This window comes from Grampus griseus (assembly GCF_964374135.1).
Source record: "Grampus griseus genome assembly, chromosome: 9".
Classification (NCBI taxonomy): Eukaryota; Metazoa; Chordata; class Mammalia; order Artiodactyla; family Delphinidae; genus Grampus; species Grampus griseus.
The window spans coordinates 17,884,113-17,906,738 of NC_139003.1; the positions used below are offsets into that span (position 1 = coordinate 17,884,113).

Here is a 22,626-nt window from a genome sequence, read left to right on the forward strand (position 1 = left end):
CCTAGAGTCTGTCATACAGAGTGAAGTAAGTCAGAAAAAGAAAGACAAATACCATATGCTAACACTTATAAATGGAATCTAAGAAAAAAAAATGTCATGAAGAACCTAGGGGTAAGACAGGAATAAAGACACAGACCTACTAGAGAATGGACTTGAGGATATGGGGAGGGGGAAGGGTAAGCTGTGACAAAGTAAGAGAGTGGCATGGACATATATACACTACCAAACATAAAATAGATAGTGGGAAGCAGCTGCATAGCACAGGGAGATCAGCGCGGTGTTTTGTGACCACCTAGAGGGGTGGGATAGGGAGGATGGGAGGGAGGGAGACGCAAGAGGGAAGAGATATGGGAACATATGTATATGTATAACTGATTCACTTTGTTATAAAGCAGAAACTAACACACCATTGTAAAGCAATTATACTCCAATAAAGATGTAAAAAAAAAACAAAATACCTAGTTTTCACCTAGTAGATTTCATAATTTATGAATACTTTGAAATAAATCTAGGCCAACACCCCTTTCCATTCTACTAGTACAAGCAAACTAAATAAAACATTCACTCAACATTCAAATTATAGGAGATAGAAATTTAAAGTATCCCTGGCGCTACAGAGAAAGTACCGTAAGGGAATGATGAAAGAAGCATTAAAAGTAACAAAAAGCTAAGTTTACCCTCTGTACCTTTCACATAATGATTTAACTAATATTCAACAAAGAGAACTTAAGTTAAATATCCCCAAACCAGACGAACTACTTATGAACAGTTTATTAGAACAAACTCATCTGTGTAGCAAAATAGTGAGGAGATTCATAAGTAGAGGTGAGAAGCCTAACGAGCCTAGTGATAGCTGGTTGTCCAGGAAAAGAATTTCAGTTCAACTTTAAAAATCACCAGAAACCTTTTATAAATTTTAATGTATTTTTAAACGTTAGTCTAAAAAGGTACAGCCTTTTAGAAATGGGTACAACCTTATGTAGAGAGTAAAAATAAGCAACACCATAGCTGGCTTAAAAGCAGCCACCAATTAAGAAAGCGTTCAAGCTCAACAATAATTTTACCTTAATACCAATAACAAGCAAATCAACTCATAGTTTTATACTGGACTAATCTATTGACCAATAGAGGCGATAATGTTAATATGAGTAACAAGAAGTATTTCTCCTTGCATAAGTTTACATCAGTAACTAATAATATATGAATAATTAACAGTAAATAAATACAACTCAGCGTTAAACTATTTATCAAACACACTATTAATCCAACAGCCATGCACCCAAAGAAAAATTAAAAAAAGTAAAAGGGACTCAGCAAACATAAACCCCACCTATTTACCAAAAACATCACCTCTAGCATAACAAGTATTAGAGGCACTGCCTGCCCAGTGACAACTGTTAAATAGCCACAGTATCCTGACCAAAGGTAGCACAAACCTTTGTTCTCTAAATAAGGACTTGTATGAATGGCCACACAAGGGTTTTACTGTCTCTTAGTTTCAATCAGTGAACGTGACCTTCCCATGAAGAGGCGGGAATAACAAAATAAGACCCAATGGAGCTTTAATTTATCAACCCCCCCAAAAAATAACTAAACCATCAAGTGATAACAAAAATTTATATTGGTTGACAACTTGGTTGGGGTGACCTCGGAGAACAAAAAAGCCTCCGAGTGATTAAAGTCTAGACTTACCAGTCAAAACATATTATCACTTATTGATCTAAAAAGCTGATCAATGGACCAAGTTACCCTAGGGATAACAGCACAATCCTATTCTAGAGTTCAAACTGACAATAGGGTTTACGACCTCGATGTTGGATCAGGACACCCCAATGATGTAACTGCTATTAAAGGTTCATTTGTTCAACGATTAAAGTCCTATATGATCTGAGTTCAGACCAGAGTAATCCAGGTCGGTTTCTATCTATTATACATTTCTCCCAGTACGAAAGGACAAGAGAAATAAGGCCCACTTTAAAAAGTGCCTTAAAACTAAATAATGATATAATCTCAACTTAATTAATAGATACAAAACATCTACCCAAGACTAGGGTTTGTTAAGGTGGCAGAGCCCGGAAATTGAGTAAAACTTAAACCTTTACAACCAAAGGTTCAAATCCTCTCCCCAACAAAATGTTTATAATTAATATCTTAACACTTATTATCCCCATTCTTTTAGCTGTAGCATTCCTAACATTAATTGAACAAAAAATTTTAGGTTATATGCAACTTCGAAAAGGGCCAAATATCACAGGACCACGTGGTCTAATACAACCCATTGCTGATGCAGTCAAGTTACTCAGTAAAGAATCACTACGACCAGCTACATCCTCCATTTCTTAGCAGAATACGCCAACATTATCATAATAAACATTTTCCCAACAATACTATTTCTAGGAGCATTCTATAACCCCTATATGTCAGAGTTATACACAACCAACTTTATCATCGAAACACTATTACTAACAATCTCTTTCCTATGAATTTGAGCATCCTGTCCTTGATGTTGATACGATGAATTAATATATTTACTTTGAAAAAACTTCCTAGCACTAACGCCAGCCCTATGCATATGACACGCCTCATTACCTATTACAATATCAAGCATCCATCAAGAAATATGTCTGATAAAAGAGTTACTTTGACAGAGTAAATAATAGAGGTTTAAATCATCTTATTTCTAGAATCACAGGAATTGATTAAGAATTCAAAATTCGTGCTACCACATTACACCATATTCTATAGTAAGATCAGCTAAATAAGCTATTGGACGCTTACCCAAAAAATGTTGGTTTATACCCTTCCCGTACTAATAAATCCCATCATCTTTATCATCATCCTAACAACCATTATCTCAGGAACCATAATTGTAATAACCAGCTCCCACTGACTATTAATCTGAATCGATTTTGAAATAAATATACTAGCCATTATTCCCATTTTAATAAAAAAATTTAACTCACGAGCTCTAGAAGCATCCACTAAATATTTCCTAACACAAGTTACCACATCAATATTACTTATAATAGCCGTTATTATTAACCTGTTATATTCCGGCCAATGAACCATTACAAAAATCTTTAATCCAACAGCATCGACAGTAATAACCATAGCCCTAACGATAAAACTAGGACTATCTCCATTCCACTTCTGAGTACCTGAAGTTACACAAGGCATCTCGTTAATAGCAGGCTTCATCTTACTAACATGACAAAAACTTGCACCCCTGTCAGTATTGTACCAAATCTCACCATCCATCAGCCTAAACCAAGTATTATCCATAACCATACTATCCATCATAATTGGGGGGTGAGGTGGATTAAACCAAACCCAACTATAAAAAATTATAGCTTACTCATCAATTGCTCACATAGGATGACTATCAGCCATTATACTGTAAAACCCAACTATAACAACCCTAAACCTTCTAATTTATATTACAATAACATATTACAGCTCAGCTACGGCTATACTATCGCTATCACACACATGAAACAAAATATCCATTATTACAACCCTCATCCCCATCACCCTATTCTCAGTGGGAGGCCTTCCACCACTATCAGGATTTATGCCAAAGTGAATAATCATTTAAGAAATAACAAAAAACAACAACATTATTTTACCTAAACTAATAGCTATTACAGCACTACTCAACCTATACTTCTACATATGACTCACATACTCTACAGCACTAACTATATTTCCCTCCATAAATAATATAAAAATAAAATGACAATTTGATTTTGCAAAACAATTTTCCTACCAACAATAATTGTAATATCCATAATACTCCTATCCCTTACACCAATACTCTGAGTAATGGATTAGGAATTTAGGTTACACAGACCAAGAGCCTTCAAAGCCCTAAGCAAGTTTACTTAATTCCTGCTTAATAAGGACTGCAAGACTATATCTTACATCAATTGAATGCAAATTGAACACTTTAAGCTAAATCCTCACTAGATTGGTGGGATTACACTTCCCAAGAAACTTTTAGTTAACAGCTAAATACCCTGGTCAACTTGCTTCAATCTACTTCTCCTACCACCAGGAAAAAAAAAAGGTGGAAGAAGCCCTGGCAGAATTGAAGCTGCTTCTTTGAATTTGCAATTCAATATGTAAAATTCACCACAGGACTTGGCAAAAAGAGGACTCAACCCCCGTCTTTACATTTACAGTCTAATACTTACTCAGCCATTTAACCTATGTTCATAAAGCACAGACTATTCTCAACTAACCATAAAGACATTGGTACTTTATATCTACTACTTGGTGCTTGGGCTGGGATAGTGGGCACTACCTTAAGCCTACTAATTCATGCTGAACTAGGTCAACCTGGAACACTGCTTGAAGACTATCAGATTTACAACGTAGTTGTAACAGCCCACACATTTGTAATAATTTTCTTTATAGTTATGCCCATTATAATTGGAGGCTTCAGGAACTGACTAGTTCCACTAATGATCGGGGCACCCGATATAGCCTTTCCCCATATAAATCATATAAGCTTCTGATTACTTCCACCCTCTTTCCTACTACTTCTTTCATCATCTATTGTTGAAGCCAGTGCTGGTACAGGCTTTAGCCAGAAACTTAGCCCATGCTGGAGCTTCAGTAGACCTTACTATCTTTTCCCTGCATTTAGCAGCTGTTGCCTCAATTTTAGATGCTATTAATTTTATTACAATTATTAACATAAAACCATATGCTATACCCCAGTATCAAACACCATTATTTGTATGATCAGTTTTAATTACAGCTGTGCTACTGCTACTATCATCACCTGTACTAGTAGCTGGAATTACTATGCTATTAACAGAAACGAAACCTAAACACAACCATTTTTGACCCTGCGGGAGGGGGAGATCAAACCTTATATCAGCACCTATTCTGATTCTTCAGACATCCTGAGGTCTATATTCTAATTTTACTTGGATTTGGAATAATCTCACATATTGTAACTTATTGCTCAGGAAAAAAGAGCTTTCTGGGTACATAGGTATACTATGAGCTATAATATCAATTGGACTTTTAGGATTCATCGTATGAGCTCACCACGTTTACAGTAAATACAGATGTTGAAACATGAGCATATTTTATATCAGCCACTATAATTATTGCTATTCCAACAGGAGCAAAAGTATTTAGTTGACTAGCAACGCTTCATGGAGGTAATATCAAATGATCTCCAGCCATAATATGAGCCCTAGGCTTCATCTTCCTTTTTACAGTAGGTGAACTAACAGGAATTGTCCTAGCTGACTCATCACTACACATTGTCCTTCATGATATAGATTACATGGTTGCACACTTCCACTAAGTATTATCAATTGGAGCTGTATTAGCTATTATGGGAGGCTTTGTACATTGATTCCCACTATTCTTAGGCTATACACTCAACTCAACATGAGCAAAAATTCACTTTGTAACTATATTTGTTGTAGGTGTAAATATAACCTTCTTCCCACAACATTTCCTAGGTCTATCTGGAATACCACAATGATATACCTAGATGCATACACAACATGAAACACTATCTCATCAATAAGCTCATTCATTTCACTAACAGCAGTAATATTAATAATTTTCATAATTTGAGAGGCATTTGCATCAAAATGAGAAGTCTTAACAGTAGAGCTAACTAGAATGACTAAACGGATGTCTACCATATCACACATTCGAAGAGCCCACTTATGTTAACTCAAAATAGCTAAGAAAGGAAGGAATCAAATCCTCTTCTACTGGTTTCAAGCCAACATCATAATCATTATGTCTTTCTCAATAAATGAGATATTAGTAAAATTTTCCATAACTTTATCAGAGTTAAATTATAGGTGAAAGTCCTATATATCTCCATGGCATATCCTCTACAATTAGGTTTTCAAGATGCAACATCACCCATTATAGAAGAATTACTACATTTTCATGATCACACATTGATAATTGTGTTTTTAATCAGCTCCTTGGTCCTCTATATTATTTCACTAATATTAACAACTAAACTAACACATACAAGTACAACAGAAGCACGATAAGTAGAAACTATCCCGACAAACTTACCAGCCATTATCCTAATTCTAACTGCCCTGCCATCATTAAGAATTCTTTACATGATAGATGAAATTAATAATCCTTCCCTTACCGTAAGAACTATAGCACATCAGTGATACTGAATCTAAGAATATACAGACTGTGAGGATTTAAACTTTGACTCCTACATAATCCCAACATCAGACCTAAAGACAGGAGAATTATGACTATTAGAAGTAAATAACCAAGTAGTATTACCCATAGAAATAACAATCCAAATACTAATCTCCTCAGAAGATTTTTATACTCATGAGCCATGCCTTCACTAGGCCTAAAGACAGATGCAACCCCAGGATGCCTAAATCAAATAACTCTCATATCAACACGACCAGGTCTGTACTACAGACAATGTTCAGAAAATTTGTGGGTCAAATTATAGTTTTATACCTATTGTCTTTGAACTAGTACCACTAAAATACTTAGAAAAATGATCCGCACCAGTACTATAAATTCATTAAGAAGCTAAATAGCATTAACCTTTTAAGTTAAAGACTAGGAGTTAAAACTTCCCTTAACGGTATGCCACAATTAGATACATCAACATAATTTATTACTATATTATCAATAATTCTGAGATAATTATAATAATCATAAATTAATGAATTAGAAAACAGCACAACAGAATAAATGTATTCAAACATTGACTCTTTGACAAAACAAGATAAATCCCACTAATATAATCAGGGAGAAGAAAATAAGAATGCACAAATACTTAACATAAAATATGAGAACAGAGAAAAAATCTCAGGTTCAAAGGAAATTATAACAATTACAAAAGAATTCTTTGCCTAAAACTATGTAAATAAATTAAAAACACTCCATGAAAAGCATTATTTTTCTAGGAATATACAAACAACCAAAACTGTCCCTAGAATAGATAGAAAACCTAAACTAACAAAGAAGAAACATAAGTTGTATAATAAAAATATTCTTTGTAACTCTAAAACAACAACAACAATTATGTCCAGATAGCTTTAAGGAAATTCTATCAAACTTAAAAGAACAGTTAATTGCAGTATTATTCAAATTGTTCTAGAACATAGGGAAAGGACTTTGAGAAACGTTTATAACAAAACCTTTCAAAATATAAAAGCTAGGGCTTCCCTGGTGGTGCAGTGGTTGAGAGTCCGCCTGTCGATGCAGGGGACACGGGTTCGTGACCCGGTCTGGGAAGATCGCACATGCTGCGGAGTGGCTTGGGCCCGTGAGCCGTGACCGCTGAGCCTGAGCGTCCGTAGCCTGTGCTCCGCAACGGGAGAGGCCACAACAGTGAGAGGCCCGCGTACCGCAAAAAAAAAAAAAAAAGGCAAGGTAGCTATTTATGAGTTGGAAAATAAAATTAGATCCATACCTCTTACTATTTGTAAATCATAGAGAAATTAAATACCAAAATTCAAACAAGTAGATAAAAGTACTTAAAGGAAATTTAGATGATTATATTCATGACCTTGGTGTAGGGAAGGTCTTTGTAGCTTAAATAGATATAAAAATAAAAAGCCACAAATGAATGATAAACTTAACATCAAAATAATTCTAAACAACAGAAGCAACAAAAACAAAGTTAACAAAGGATTACTATGAATGGGCAATTCATAACAAGGTGGAATATAAATAGTCAAGCATATGAAATAATTCTCAATTTCTGTAGCAATCAAGGAAATGTTACTTAAAATAGTGAGGTACCTTCTTTCTTCCAACAGACAGGCAAAATTTTAAAGACAAAAAAGTGGGTGAAGAAGTCTGCAAAATAGTACTATAAACTTTCTATGAATATGGGTATAGGTATGTGTATAAATGCAAAGAAAAAGGTCTAGAAGGATACATACCAAACTGAGAATAATTGTTTTCTCAAAAAGGAAGATTTGTTATAGGATGGCAGTGAAAATTATCAAAAAAAAAGGATAAAAACCTTATCTTCAATTTCAGAATATCTTCAGATAGATATGTGAATATTTAGAAGAAATATTTTCATGTGTATTTGAAAGTACTCTAAATGTATAAAATTTAAAAAATCAAGTATACATCAAAATGGCCATATACATTTGCAAATGAATGACTTTATTAAGGAAACTCTTCACACAGGCATACTTCATTTAAATAAAGATGTACTTCCAAAACATTGTGTCCATAAAAATTTGAATCATACTGTAAATGCATTTAAAGAGCTAATTATTTAAAGAAATGTCAAGGTAAATTCTTTTGTTAAGTGAAGTCCTTTCCAATGACCACTTTCATTTAGTTTAATTAAAAATCAAACCTTAAACAAACCTTAAAAGTTTGAACTTCATGGGAGGACCACGAAGACAGAGTAGGGCTTCCCTGGTGGCACAGTGGTTGAGAATCTACCTGCTAATGCAGGGGACACGGGTTCGAGCCCTGGTCTGGGAGGATCCCACATGGCGCAGAGCAACTAGGCCCGTGCACCACAACTACTGAGCCTGCGCATCTGGAGCCTGTGCTCCACAACAAGAGAGGCCACCATAGTGAGAGGCCCGTGCACCGCAATGAAGAGTGGCCCCCGCTTGCCACAACTAGAGGAAGCCCTCGCACAGAAACGAAGACACAACACAGCAAAAATTAATAAATAAATAAACTCCTACCCCCAACATCTTCTTTAAAAAAAAAAAAAAAGAAGACAGAGTAGGAGGACGTGGAGCTCACCTTCCTCAACAAATACATTAAAAAAAAAAAATCTACATGTGGCACAATTCTCAGAGAAAACTACCTGGAAACTGGCAGAAGATGTCCTATACAACTAAAGCTGCAAGAAAGATCTCCATGTAACTGGGTAGGACAGGAAAAAAGGCATCAGGTCAGGACCTGTGCCTCTGAGAGGGATCTATAAGGAAGAGAAGGTCCATACGGGCAGACCCTTACCCTGGGGAGGGAACAGACAGACTCACAATCTGGGCATCCATGTCTTGGGGTCCTGCACAAAGGAGACAAGCCTTCTTGCCTGCTGGGAAATCCACTGAGACAGAGAGAAGAGCTGGAGAAGCCTAGACTCTACTTGTGAGGAGTGCTCGTGAGCTGGCTTGCTAATAATCAAGGTGGAGAGAGCCTTGCACCGGCAGCTGCTGACTTCCTACACTTCCCAATTGGAAGGGGTGAACGCCCTGTCTCTGCTCAAACCACACCACAGCCTGGTGCGAGATCAGGGCAAAGATTTGGTCTAACTGCACAGGATCAGACCAGGGTGCATGCGGTGTGATCCAGGCATAGCTGTGGTGACCACTGTCAGCACACACACAAGGCAGTGCCACAATATGCAGCAGCTACGTGCTGAATCTTGGGCAGACAGGTCCTGGTGAGGAGTGTGAAGCAATCTGTTCCCCAGTGAGAGCACACTGGCTCCGCCCACTCCGTGCTGCAGCTCAGCACCAGATATGTGGCAGACAGGTCCAGGGAGAAGTGTGCCACAGAGGCAGCCCAGACCCCAGGCAGCAGCACAGCCACCTCAATTTCTGCAGCCACAATGCCCACATCCTCAGCCTCAGCCTACTCCACACCACAGCCTTGTACTAGACCTGGGACAAACACAATGGAGAAAGGGATACGACCTTGGGCTGCATCTGAGAGGAAGCGCAGAGACCTACACAGGCAGTGCACAGGTTTGCTGTGACCACAAGAGCCTCACTTGCTTCAGCAATCATCTCCTTTGGGGAAGGGCACGCACTCAAGTGCAATGGAACCTTACTGAACCCAACCCTCAGGACTTCTACTCCAAAACCTGGGAGCAGACCCAGAACCCAACGAGGCAATGACAACCACGGAGAAAGAGGAAACCCCACCTCACATCAAGCACAGACTCTAGACACTACAAAACAAATCACACCCCTTATCAAGGGGATAATGGCCAGCAAACTCTGAAGAAAGATGTGGCTGGTATCCATACCAAAACCAGCCCTCGCACCAAAAATATTCAACTCACACAGTCTACCCAGGGGTGCTCCCACATAAAAACACCCCTTAGGACCACAGTAGATAACTGTTTCTCCTAAATTCAGAGACAGAGAAAGTTAAGTAAAATGAAAAAGCAGAGGAACTACTACTACTCCCCATTAAAAAAACAAGAGAACTCCCCTGAAAGAACAACTAATGAAACAGACTTCACTGGTCTTCTAAGCCCCAACTTCAAAAAGGAAGTAATAAAAATGCTAAAGGAATTAAGAAAGATTATCAGTAGAAATGCAGATCACTGTAACAAGGAACTAGACTATATAAATGAAACAGTCAAAATTAGCTAATTCAATTGCCAAGTAAACCAATCTAGAAGCAATGAATAGCAGACTAAGTGCTGCAGAAGAATAAATAAGTGATCTGGAAGATAGAATAATGGAAATCACCCAATCAGAATAGCAGACAGAAAGAAAACAAAATGAAAGCAACACATGAGGTTTACAGGATAATATAAAGAGTGCAAACCTATGCATAATAGGGGTTCCAGAAGGAGAAGAGAGAGAAAAGGGGATTGAAAATGTACTTGAAGAAACTATGGCTGAACACTTCCTAAAATCTAAAGAAGGAAACCGATATCCAGGTACAGGAAGCACAGAGGGTCCCAAACAAGGTGAACACAAACAGACCCACACCAAGACATTATTAGCATTAAAATGGCAAAAGTTAAAGAGATGATTCTAAAGGCTGGAAGAGAAAAACAGAGTCAGTTACAAGGGAACTCCCATAAGGCTATCAGCTGATTTCTCTGCAGAAACTGTGCAGATCAGAAGGGAGTGGCATGATATATTCAAAGTCCTGAAAGGGAAAACCCTGCAACCTGGGATACTCTACCCAGCAAGATTATCATTTAGAATAGGAGAAGAGATAAAGAATTTCTCAGACAAGCAAAAACTGAAAGAATACAGCAATATTAAACCTAACCTAAAAGAAATATTGAAAGGTCTTCTCTAAATAGAAAAGAAGCAAGTATCTATTGGAAAGGCAAATATATAAAAGGATTGAAGATCACTTTAATAAGTCAGTACATAAATTTTTAAAAATCCAAAAAAATTGTAAAAGTGATTATATCTACTATTAATGGTAAAAGGATATGCATGAGGATGTAAAATAGGACATCAAAATCACAAAATGTAGGGGAGGGGAGTACAAAAATGAATATCTTTTAGAATGTGTTTAAACTTGTATGACTATCAGTTTAAAGCAAGTAGATATAGTTATGGGTTAACATACTTGAAAACCAGGGTAACCACACATCAAAAAGATACAATAGATTCACAGAAACCAAAAAGAAAGGAACTCAAGAATACAAAAGAAAATGATTAAACCACAAAAGGGAAAACAAAAAGAAGAAATGAACAAGAAAGAACTACAAAAACAACTAGAAAACAAGGTTTAAAATGGAAATTAAGTGCAGCTCTATTTACAACAGCCAGGACATGGATGCAACCTAAGTGTCCATTGACAGATGAATGGATAAAGAAGATATGGCACATATATACAATGGAATATTACTCAGCCATAAAAAGAAACAAAATTGAGTTATTTGCAGTGAGGTGGATGGACCTAGAATCTGTCATACAGAGTGAAGTAAGTCTGAAAGAGGAAAACAAATACTGTATGCTAACACATATATATGGAATCTAAAAAAAAAAAGGGTTCTGAAGAACCTTAGGTGCAGGACAGGAATAAAGACGCAGACGGTAGAGAATGGGCTTGAGGACATGGGGAGTGGGAAGGGTAAGCTGGGACGAAGTGAGAGAGTGGCATGGACATATATACACTACCAAATGTAAAACAGATAGCTAGTGGGAAGCAGCCGCATAGCACAGGGAGATCAGCCTGGTGCTTTGTGACCACCTAGTGGGGTGGGATAGGGAGGGTGGGAGGGAGACACAAGAGAGAGGAGATATGGGGATATATGTATATGTATAGCTGATTCACTTTGTTATAAAGCAGAAACTAACACACCATTGTAAAGCAGTTATACTCCAATAAAGATGTTAAAATAAATAACTAAATAATAAAATAAAATAGAAGAAAAATAAATAAGATGGCAATAAGTACATACCTATCAATAATTACTTTAAATGTCAGTGGACTAAATACTCAAATCAAAAGAAAGAGTGACAGACTGGATTAAAAAACAAACACCAACAGTATGCTGCCTACAGGAGACTCACTTTAGGGCAAAAGACACACACAGATTGAAAGTGAGGCGATGGAAAAGGATATTTCATGCAAATGGAAACAATAAGAAAGTAGGAATAGCAGTACTCATATCAGACAAAATAGACTTTAAACAAAGGCCATAAAGAAAGACAAAGAAGGACAGTATATAATGATAAAGGGAGCAATACAAGAAGAGGATATTATACTCATTAACATATATGCCCCCAATATAGGAACACCTAAATATATAAAACAAATACTAACAGACATAAAGAGAGAGATTTGACAGGAATACAATAATAGTAGGAAACTTTAACACCCCACTGACATCAATGAACAGATCTTCCAGGCAGAAAATCAGTAAGGCAACGGAGATCCCAAATGACACAACCAGCTGGACTTGATACATACAGGACACTACATCAAGCCCCCCGCCCCTTAATACGCATTCTTTTCAAGTGCACATGGAACGTTCTCTAGGATAGACCACATATTAGGTTACAAAACAAGTCTCAACAAATTTAAGAGGATAGAAATTATCTCAATATCTTTTCTGACCACAATGGTATGATACTAGAAATCAACCACAGAAAGAAAAATGGGAGAAGAATGAACACATGGAGACTAAGCAACATGCTACTGAAAAAACCAATGGGTAAGTGATGAAATCAAAGAAGAAATTGGAAAATACCTGAGCACAAAGGAAAATGAAAACACAAACTTCCAAAATCTATGGGACACAGCAAAAGCAGTTCTAAGACAGAAGATCATAGTGATATAGGCTTTCCTCAAGAAGGAAAAAAAAAAAAACTCAAAAAAAACAACCTAACCTACCACCTAAAAAAAGAAGAAGAAAAAAACCAATGTCAGCAAAAGGAAGGAAATAATAAAGTTAAAAGAGGAAATAAATAAATTAGAGATCCAAAAAACAATAGAAAGGATAAAAAACCCAAGAGCTGATTTTTTTGAAAAGATAAACAAAATCAACACACCTCTAGCCAGGCCTGCCAAGAAGAAAAGAGAGAGGACCCAAATAAACAAAATAGGAAATGAAAGAGGAGAAATAACAGCCAATATTGCAGAAATACAAAAAACTGTTAAGAGAATACTATGAGGAATTATATGCCAACAAATAGTTTCTAGAAACACACAGCCTGCCAAAACTGAGTCAAGAAGAAACAGATAACTTGTGCAGACCAATCACTACAAGTGAAATAGAATCAGCAATAAAAAAACCTCCTGCAAACAAAAGTCCAGGACCAGATGGCTTCACTGGGGAATTCTACGGAACGTACAAAGAAGAACTTACACTGATCTTTCTCAAACTATTCCAAAAAACTGAAGACGAGGGAACACTTCCAAACTTATTCTATTAAGCTACCATCGCCCTGATAACAAAACCAAAAAGGGACTACAAAGAAAGAAAATTACAGGCCAATATCTGTGATAAAAACAGATGCAAAAAATCCTTAACAAAATATTAGTAAGCCAAATACATAAAAAGGATCATACACTATGGTCAAGTTGGATTCATTCCAGGTTTGCAAGGATAGTTCATCATACGGAAATCAATCAATGTGATACACCACATTACCAAGAGGAAAGCAAAAACCACATGATCATTTAAATAGGCACAGAAATGCTTGGATCATCTAGACAGAAAATCACTAAGGAAACACAGGCCTTAAATGACACATTCACCAGATGGACTTAATTGATATTTACAGAACATTCCATCCAAAAGCAGCAGAATAGACTTCCTTCTTAAGTGCACCTGGAACATTCTCCAGGACAGATCACATGTTGGGCCACAAATCAAGCCTCAGTAAATTTAAGAAAACTGAAATCATATCAAGCATCCTTTCCAACCACAATGTTATGAGATTAGAAATCAGTTACAGGAAAAAAACAGTAAAAAAAACACAAACACATGGAGGCTAAACAATATGTTACTAAAAGAACAATGGATCACAGAAGAAATCAAAAAGGAAATCAAAAAATACCTAGAGACAAATGACAGTGAAAACACGATGATCCAAAACCTATGGGATGCAGCAAAAGCAGTTCTAAGAGGGAAGTTTATAGCAATAAAATCTTACCTCAGAAAACAATAAAAATCTCAAACAACCTAAATCTTACACCTAAAGCAACTAGAGAAAGAAGAACAAACAAAACTCAATGTTAGTAGAAGGAAAGAAATCATAAAGATCAGAGGAGAAATAATGAAATAGAGACAAAGAAAACAATAGAAAAGATCAATGAAACTGAAAGCTGGATCTTTGAAAAGATAAACAAAATTGATAGATCTTTAGCCAGACTCATCAAGAAAAAAAGGGAGAGGGTTCAAATCAATAAAATTAGAAATGAAAAAGGAGAAGTTACAATGGACACCACAGAAACACAAAGGAACATAAGAGACTACTACAAACAACTATATGCCAATAAAATGGACAACCTAGAAGAAACGGACAAATTCTTAGAAGGGTACAACCTTCCAAGACTGAACCAGGAAGAAACAGAAAATATGAACAGACCAATCAGAAGTACTGAAATTGAAACAGTGATTGAAAACCTTCCAACAAACAAAAGTCCAGGACCAGATGGCTTCAGAGGCAAATTCTATCAAACATTTAGAGAAGAGCTAACACCCATCCTTCTCAAACTCTTCCAAAAAATTGCAGAGGAAGGAACACTCCCAAGCATATTCTACATTAAAAGGATCATACACCATGATTTATCCCAGGGATGCAAGGATTCTTCAACAACTGCAAATCAATCAGTGTGATATACCACATTAACAAACTGAAGAATAAAAACCATATAATCATCTCAATAGATGCAGAAAAAGCATTTGACAAAATTCAACACCCATTTATGATAAAAACTCTCCAGAAGTGGGCATAGAGGGAACTTACCTCAACATAATAAAGGCCATATATGACAAACCCACAGCTAACATCATTTTCAATGGTGAAAAGCTAAAAGCATTCCTTCTAATATCAGGAAGAAGACAAGGACACCCACTGTCACCACTTTCATTCAACATAGTTTTGGAAGTCCTAGCTACAGCAATGAGAGAAGAGAAAGAAATAAAAGGAATCGAAATTGGAAAAGAAGAAGTAAAATTACCACTGTTTGCAGATGACATGATATTATACACAGAAAATCCTACAGATGCTACCAGAAAAGTACTAGAGCTCATCAATGAATTAGGTAAAGTTGCAGGATACAAAATTAATACACAGAAATCTCTTGCATTCCTATATGCTAACAACAAAAGATCAGAAAGAGAAATTAAGGAAACAATCCCATTCACCATTGCATCAAAAAATATAACCTACTAAGGAGACAAAAGACTTGTACTCTGAAAACTATAAGACACTGATGCAAGAAATCGAAGATGATACAAACAGATGGAAAGATATACCATGTTCCTGGATCGGAAGAATCAATACTGTCAAAATGACTATACTACCCAAGGCAATCTACAGATTCAGTGCAATCCTTATCAAATTACCAATGGCATTTTTCACAGGACTAGAACAAAAAATTTTAAATTTGTATGGAAACACAAAAGACCCTGAATAGCCAAATCAATCCTGAGAAAGAAAAACAGAGCTGGAAGAATCAGGCTCCCTGACTTCAGACTATACTACAAAACAGTGTGGTACTGGCACAAAAATAAACACATAGATCAATGGAACAGGATAGAAAGCCCAGAAATAAACCCACACACCTATGGTCAATTAATCTATGACAAAGGAGGCAAGAATATACAATGTAGAAAAGACAGTCTCTTCAATAAGTGGTGCTAGGAAAACTGGACAGCTACATGCAAAAGAATGAAATTAGAACATTCTCTAACACCATATAGATACATAAAGTCAAAATGGATCAAAGACCTAAATGTAAGGCCAGATGCTAAAAACTTCCTAGAGGAAAACACAGGGAGAACAATCTTTGACATAAATTGCAACAATTATGTTCTTTGATCCACCTCTTAGAGTAATGAAAATAAAGCAAAAATAAACAAATGGGATGTATTTAAACTTAAAAGTTTCTGCACAGCAAAGGAAAACATAACCAAAACGAACAGACCCACAGAATGGGAGAAAACATTTGCAAACGAAGTGACCAACAAGGGATTAATCTCAAATTATACAAACAAAAACAAAAAAACAAAAAACCCAATCAAAAAATGGGCAGAAGATCTAAATAGACATGCCTCCAAAGGAGACATACAGATGGCCAACAGGCACATGAAAAGATGCTCAACATCGCTAATTATCAGAGAAATGCAATTCAAAACTACAATGAGGTATCACCATACACCAGTCAGAATGGCCATCATCAACAAGTCTACAAACAATAAATGCTGGAGAGGGTGTGGAGAAAAGGGAACCCTCTTGCACTGTTGGTGGGGATGTAAACTGGTACAGCCACTATGGAGAATAGTATGAAGGTTCCTTAGAAAACTAAAAATAGAACTACAATGATCCAGCAATCCCACTTCTGGGCACATATCCAGAGAAAACCATAACTGAAAAGCTACATGCACCCCAATGTTCAGCACTATTTACAACAGCCAAGACATGGAAGCAACCTAACTGTCCACTGACAGAGGAATGGATAAAGAAGATGTGGCACATATATACAATGGAATATTACTCAGCCATAAAAATAGTGAAATAATGCCATCTGCAGCAACATGGATGAACCTAGAGCTTATCATACTAATAAGTCAGACAGAGAAAGACAAATATCACATGAAATCACTCATATGTGGAATCTAATTTAAAAAAATGATACACATGAACTTATTTACAAAACAGAAACCGACTTAATAGATTTCAAAAACAAACTTATGGTTACCAAAGGGGAAACGTCGGGCAGGGAGGAATAAATCAGAAGCTTGGGATTACATACAGACACCACTATATATAAGATAGATAACCAGAAAGGACCTACAGTATAGCACAGGGAACTCTACTCAGTATTCTGTGATAACCTATATGAGGAAAGAATCTGAAAAAGAATGAATATATGTATATGTATAACTGAATCACTTTGCTGTACACCTGAAACTAAAACAACATTGTGAATCAACTATACGCCAATAAAATTTAAAAACCAACCAACAAACAAATAACAACCCAGTCAAAAAATGAGCAGAAGACTTATTTAGATATTTTTCCAGAGAAGACATACAGATGAACAACAGGCCCACAAAAAGATGTTCAACATCACTAATTATTAGAGAAATGTAAATCAAAAGCACAATGAGGTATCACTCAAACAGGTCAGAATGACTATCATCAAAAAGTCTACAAATAATAAAGCTGGAGAGGGTGTGGAGAGAAGGGAACCCTCCTACACTGTTGGTGGGAACGTAAATTGGTGCAGCCACTATGGAAAACAATACGGAGGTTCCTTAAAAAGCTAAAAGTAGAGCTACCATATGATCCAGCAATCCCATTCCTGGGTATATATCCAGAAATAACTAAAACTCTAATTTAAAAAGATAAATACACCCCAGGGCTTCCCTGGTGGCGCAGTGGTTGAGAGTCCGCCTGCCGATGCAGGGGACACGGGCTCGTGCCCTGGTCCGGGAATATCCCACATGCCGCAGAGCGGCTAGGCCCGTGAGCCATGGCCGCTGAGCCTGCGTGTCCGGAGCCTGTGCTCCACAATGGGGGAGGTCATAACAGTGAGAGGCCCGTGTACCACAAAAAAAAAAAAAAAAAAAAAAGAGATACAAAGACCCCAGTGTTCATAGCAGCAGTATTTACAATAGCCAAGACATGGAAGCAACCCATGTGCCTATCAACAGATGACTGGCTTAAGAAGATGTGGGGTGTGTGTGTGTGTGTGTGTGTGTGTGTGTGTGTGTGTGTGTGTATATATATATATATATATATATATAAAATGGAATATTACTCAGCCATAAAAAAGAATGAAATATTGCCATTTGCAACAACATAGATGGACCTCGAGAGTATTATACTTAGTGAAATAAGTTAGACAGAGGAAGACAAATATTATATCACTTATATATAGAATCTAAAAAATAATACAAATGAATCTATATACAAAACAGAAACAGACTCACAGAAACAGAAAACAAACGGTTATCAGAGGGGAAAGGAAGGGGGAGGGATAAATTAGGAGTACGGGATTAACAATCTACTACATATAAAATAGATAAGAACAAGGATTTACTGAATAGAACAGGGAATTATGTTACCTTGAAATAACCTATAATGGGAAATAATCTGAAAAATATATATACACAACTGAGTCACTTTTCTGTATACCCAAAACTAACAGAATAGTGTAAATCACCTATACTTCAATTAAAAAAAAAGTTTGAAGTCCAAAATACTATTATAAAAGTAAATACATATCTCCTTACCAATAACAGAATAATAATTCCCTATATTATTCACTGACTTTTTTTTTCTAGCTCTCTCTCATTTTTCATCCACTTAAGGTATTATCAGAAAGAGAAGGGGGAATATATGAATAATGTCAAACCTGTTAAAAGTGCACACTGATGGATGTCTTCATTTACAAACTTCATAAAGTTATCCTCATCCTAAAACAAGAGTTTTAAATTATTTATCTTTTAAAAACCAGCGGTTTCCCAATCCAGAAATTTTTTACATCTACCTTAGTACTTAGAATTGAGTGTGTCTTTAATCTTTAATAAATGAAAAAATTCAAGGTTATTACTGGCTATTGATCTCCAAGCACCCAACACTTCAAATATCCTGAAACAATGTTTTCATCTTTCATTTCTCTTCTTCCACAAGGTAAGGTCATATTAATGATTATAGAGAAGGAACAGTTTAAAGATTCTTGGTAAACCTGGCAAAACAGGTTAAATTACGACTAAAATTAACCAAAAAAAGAAGAAAAAAGAAACACAGAAAGCCATTGCCGGGACTTCCCTAGTGACCCAGTGGTGAAGAATTCGCCTGCCAATGCAGGGGACATGGGTTTGAGCCCTGGTCCGGGAAGATCCCACATGCCGCGGAGCAAATAAGCCTGTGCGCCACAACTACTGAGCCTGCACTCCAGAGCCCGCGAGCCACAACTACTCAGCCCGAGTGCCACAACTACTGAAGCCCTCGCACCTAGAGCCTGTGCCCCCCCCCCCCGGCAAAGAGAAGCCACCGCAATGAGAAGCCCGCGCACCGCAACGAAGAGTAGCCCGCGCTCGCCGCAACTAGAGAAAGCCCGCGTGCGCGCAGCAAGGAATGCAGCCAAAAATAAATAAATAAATAAATTTATGCGGGGAGGGGAGAAAGCCATTGACTTAAAGGGTTATACATCATTTGGGGAGTTTATTTTGGGACCTTAACTTACATAGATAATTTATACATTACTAAAATGTGAAGGAAATTTCTTAGAAATATGTGCTGGGACCAGACAAAATATTTGTAACTACTGCATTTTGTTTCTCCACTACCCCCTTCTTCCTCCATGTACTTTCCTTTGTTACAACAGTGCCACATGAAATCTATGATGGTGACACACAGTAGGTTTAGAAATAGGTTTCACTATTATGATACACATTATAATGTAACATAGAATTAGTACATATAAGAAAATAAGTGGACATGAATTATAAAAATAAAACCCTAATAATTACTTATTACACACATTTTAATAAAACTCAGAAGAATCTCAGCCAAAATATTTTCTCAAAAAACCCCCCAAATCAATATAGATTCTCTTTCTAGATAGGGCATACTGCACACATTAATAGCTTTGCTTTCAATCAATTTATTTCCCAACTTCAGTGAAAAGTGATTTAAATATCCAACGGATTTTTACAGCCAACTGAATTTATAGTATTTTTACTGGGAATTTATATTTTATAACAAGTTTTATTTCTAAGTAGGATTAAGTTGAGAAAAACATACTGATTCATCTTCACTGATTGTTCTGTCTGAATAGTCTTCCTTTTCTGAATCTTCTGACATCTCCTCCAATATTTGGCTCGAAATTTCTTTTATTATGTAGGTAGGCTGTAAAACAATTTGTAAGGAACTTATTTGACAGTTTTCTTTTTAAGTACACATTAAATGTGTACCCCCAAATATATTCAATTTTATTTAATTAACAGTGACAACAGGCTTCTCTAAAAAGTAAATTAAGACACAGCTAATTAAACCTTTAATTTCAAAGATTTGAAGAAATTCTCCATTTTTATAAGATAGAGACAAGTCAGAATAAGACAAATCACGTAAATAATTCAGTTGAAAAAGGAATTTCCAGGGTACATAACCAAATCCTAGACTTATCATAGACAAGTCTAGACACAGCGATAGCGAGTTCAGAATGATTCTGAGGCACTGAAAAGCTCATGCATCAGAGAAAAATTACAGTTACTTATTCAGGTAGTGAGTTGTAGCAATACAGTTAATTTTTTTTTTCGGCTTAATTTTCATTTGACCAAAAGTTCAAATGACAGTAGGTTTTTTTCTCTATATTTTGGTTAATATTCTGTAGACTGTTCTAATATTCGATCACATTAGTCTTACTGGAATAGTTAACTTACTGCAATAGTTATCAGAAGTGGTAATTCTTAAGTGGTAATTAAGTGGTAATTAAGACCTCTTAAGTGGTAATTAAGACAATGAAATAACAGAAATTCCTTGTCAAGAGTCTACTATTTTTGAGAGACCAAAGGAATTTACTAATTTCGAATCTACTAGTTTATGCTCCTCTCTACAAAAAGTGGGTTTTCGAGCGTGGACCACAAACAATACAGCCCAAGCTCCACAGCGAATAACTTTACGAATGCCACAGAGAAGTCTGTCTTACGGGTGACACCTTCAGTAGTAAGAGACTGAAGTTTCCGTCTGGGGATCACAACTCCGAATTTGGAAAACTGGACTGGCATAAATCTTGATTCTGTTTCCTTACATGAGCGTATGAGGCGCACCAACGTGCTGACCTGCTGCGGAGTAAAACCTGAGCTTCAGGAGCCGCACACACACAGATGGATCCAATAAGCGCTCCGTGCGTACCTTCCACGTCAGAAGCGAGAGAGGCCACAGCAGGCGCGGCCTCGCCCAGCGGCGCCGCGGCAGTCTCGGGGCAGCAACGATGACTTCCCTTCTTGGCGGGAAGGACGATGAAGCCACAATTCCTGGTGGCGAAGTTTTCCTCCCACACTCGGCGACACGGCAGTGGAGGGAGGGGCGCCTTTTCTGGGCGCGCTCGTTTCGCGCAGGGACTTTCCTTCTCGGCACTTCACTGTCCCGCCTCGGCCTCCTCACCCTCGCCTCGAGTCCCACGGTCAGGCCAGTAGTCCCTTCCGTGCGCCGGGAGCAGGCGTTCTGCCAGTGATACCGACAGCCCAGCGACTGGAAGGAACGCTGCCGCGGCCGTTTAGTAGCCGCAGCCACGCCCTTCATCACGTAGCGCAGCACTCGTTACCAGGGCAACGGGCTCAACCTCGCGAGATCTCAGACTGGTCAGCTACGCGGGATTTCGGCTGAAGGAAAGGAAAAGCCCGCAGGATGTGGCGGACTAGCAGCAGAGGAGTGGGCGTCAAAGGGCATCCCGAGGGGCGGGAAGGTAGAGAGCAGGGGGCTGGCGGGAAATTTTAGGGGTGGAGGCAGGGCAGCTATTTGTCCCTACGGTTCTGCACATCGGTTGTTTGCCATGTCTGTCCCTTCTTCGAGCAGACACTAGAGCAGACTGGTTAAGACTTTTGCTTTGTTGATCTTTAGTTGTATCCGCACCGAGTTGCGTTTTGCACGGTTGTGTGACTAATGATCTTTATTGGATTCGGAAAAAGAGACTTTTTAAATATTTGATGGAAGAGTCCTAGATTTTCTTGGGTGAGCTTGCAAGATTATTATTAGCTCAGAGATTCTTTAAGTATAATAATCGTTAGCTAACGTATCAAGAACATCTTCGGGGACACTATGCAAATCATTTTACATGTATTGTCTCATCTAATTAAATATGATCATTCCGTAACAAATTTAGCCATTATTCCTGTACATCCCACCTTGATTTCCCCCTGGTCTGTAGCTTAGTGGATAATTTATTTAGAATACTTTTCCAAGTAGAGCTAAAAATAAAAGTCTTTAAATGTTTGGTGCCTGCACGAGGCATTATGTGTCATGAGATTTGTAATACTGTAGAAATGGAGATAATGCAAAAGTAAAATAAAGGGCAAAGCAATAGCTTAAACATGAGGTTAATAGCCTCTGCTTAAATTTTGTTAGTTTCCAAAAAATAACATGTTCTTTGAGGTCAGTGATTTAGAAGATTGGACCTTCCAGAAAAAGAAATAGAGCAGGTATTAGATCACACTTTCTTGAAAATCAATTACCCTTTATAATTGTACCTTGTTTTATGTAACACATATGTTACTAAAGG

General features: G+C 37.2%; 1 protein-coding gene across 1 annotated transcript in view; it reads right to left on the reverse strand.

Moving 5' to 3' along the window:
- Positions 1–21,574, reverse strand: part of AGBL3 (AGBL carboxypeptidase 3) — a 90,791-nt gene extending 69,217 nt beyond the window's left edge. Inside the window, 3 exon segments of the mRNA XM_082661410.1 lie at positions 18,757–18,817; positions 20,151–20,255; positions 21,261–21,574. Of these exon segments, the coding sequence (XP_082517536.1) occupies positions 18,757–18,817; positions 20,151–20,210 (121 nt within the window). The 5' untranslated portion in view covers positions 20,211–20,255; positions 21,261–21,574.
- Positions 21,575–22,626: the final 1,052 nt, after the last annotated feature.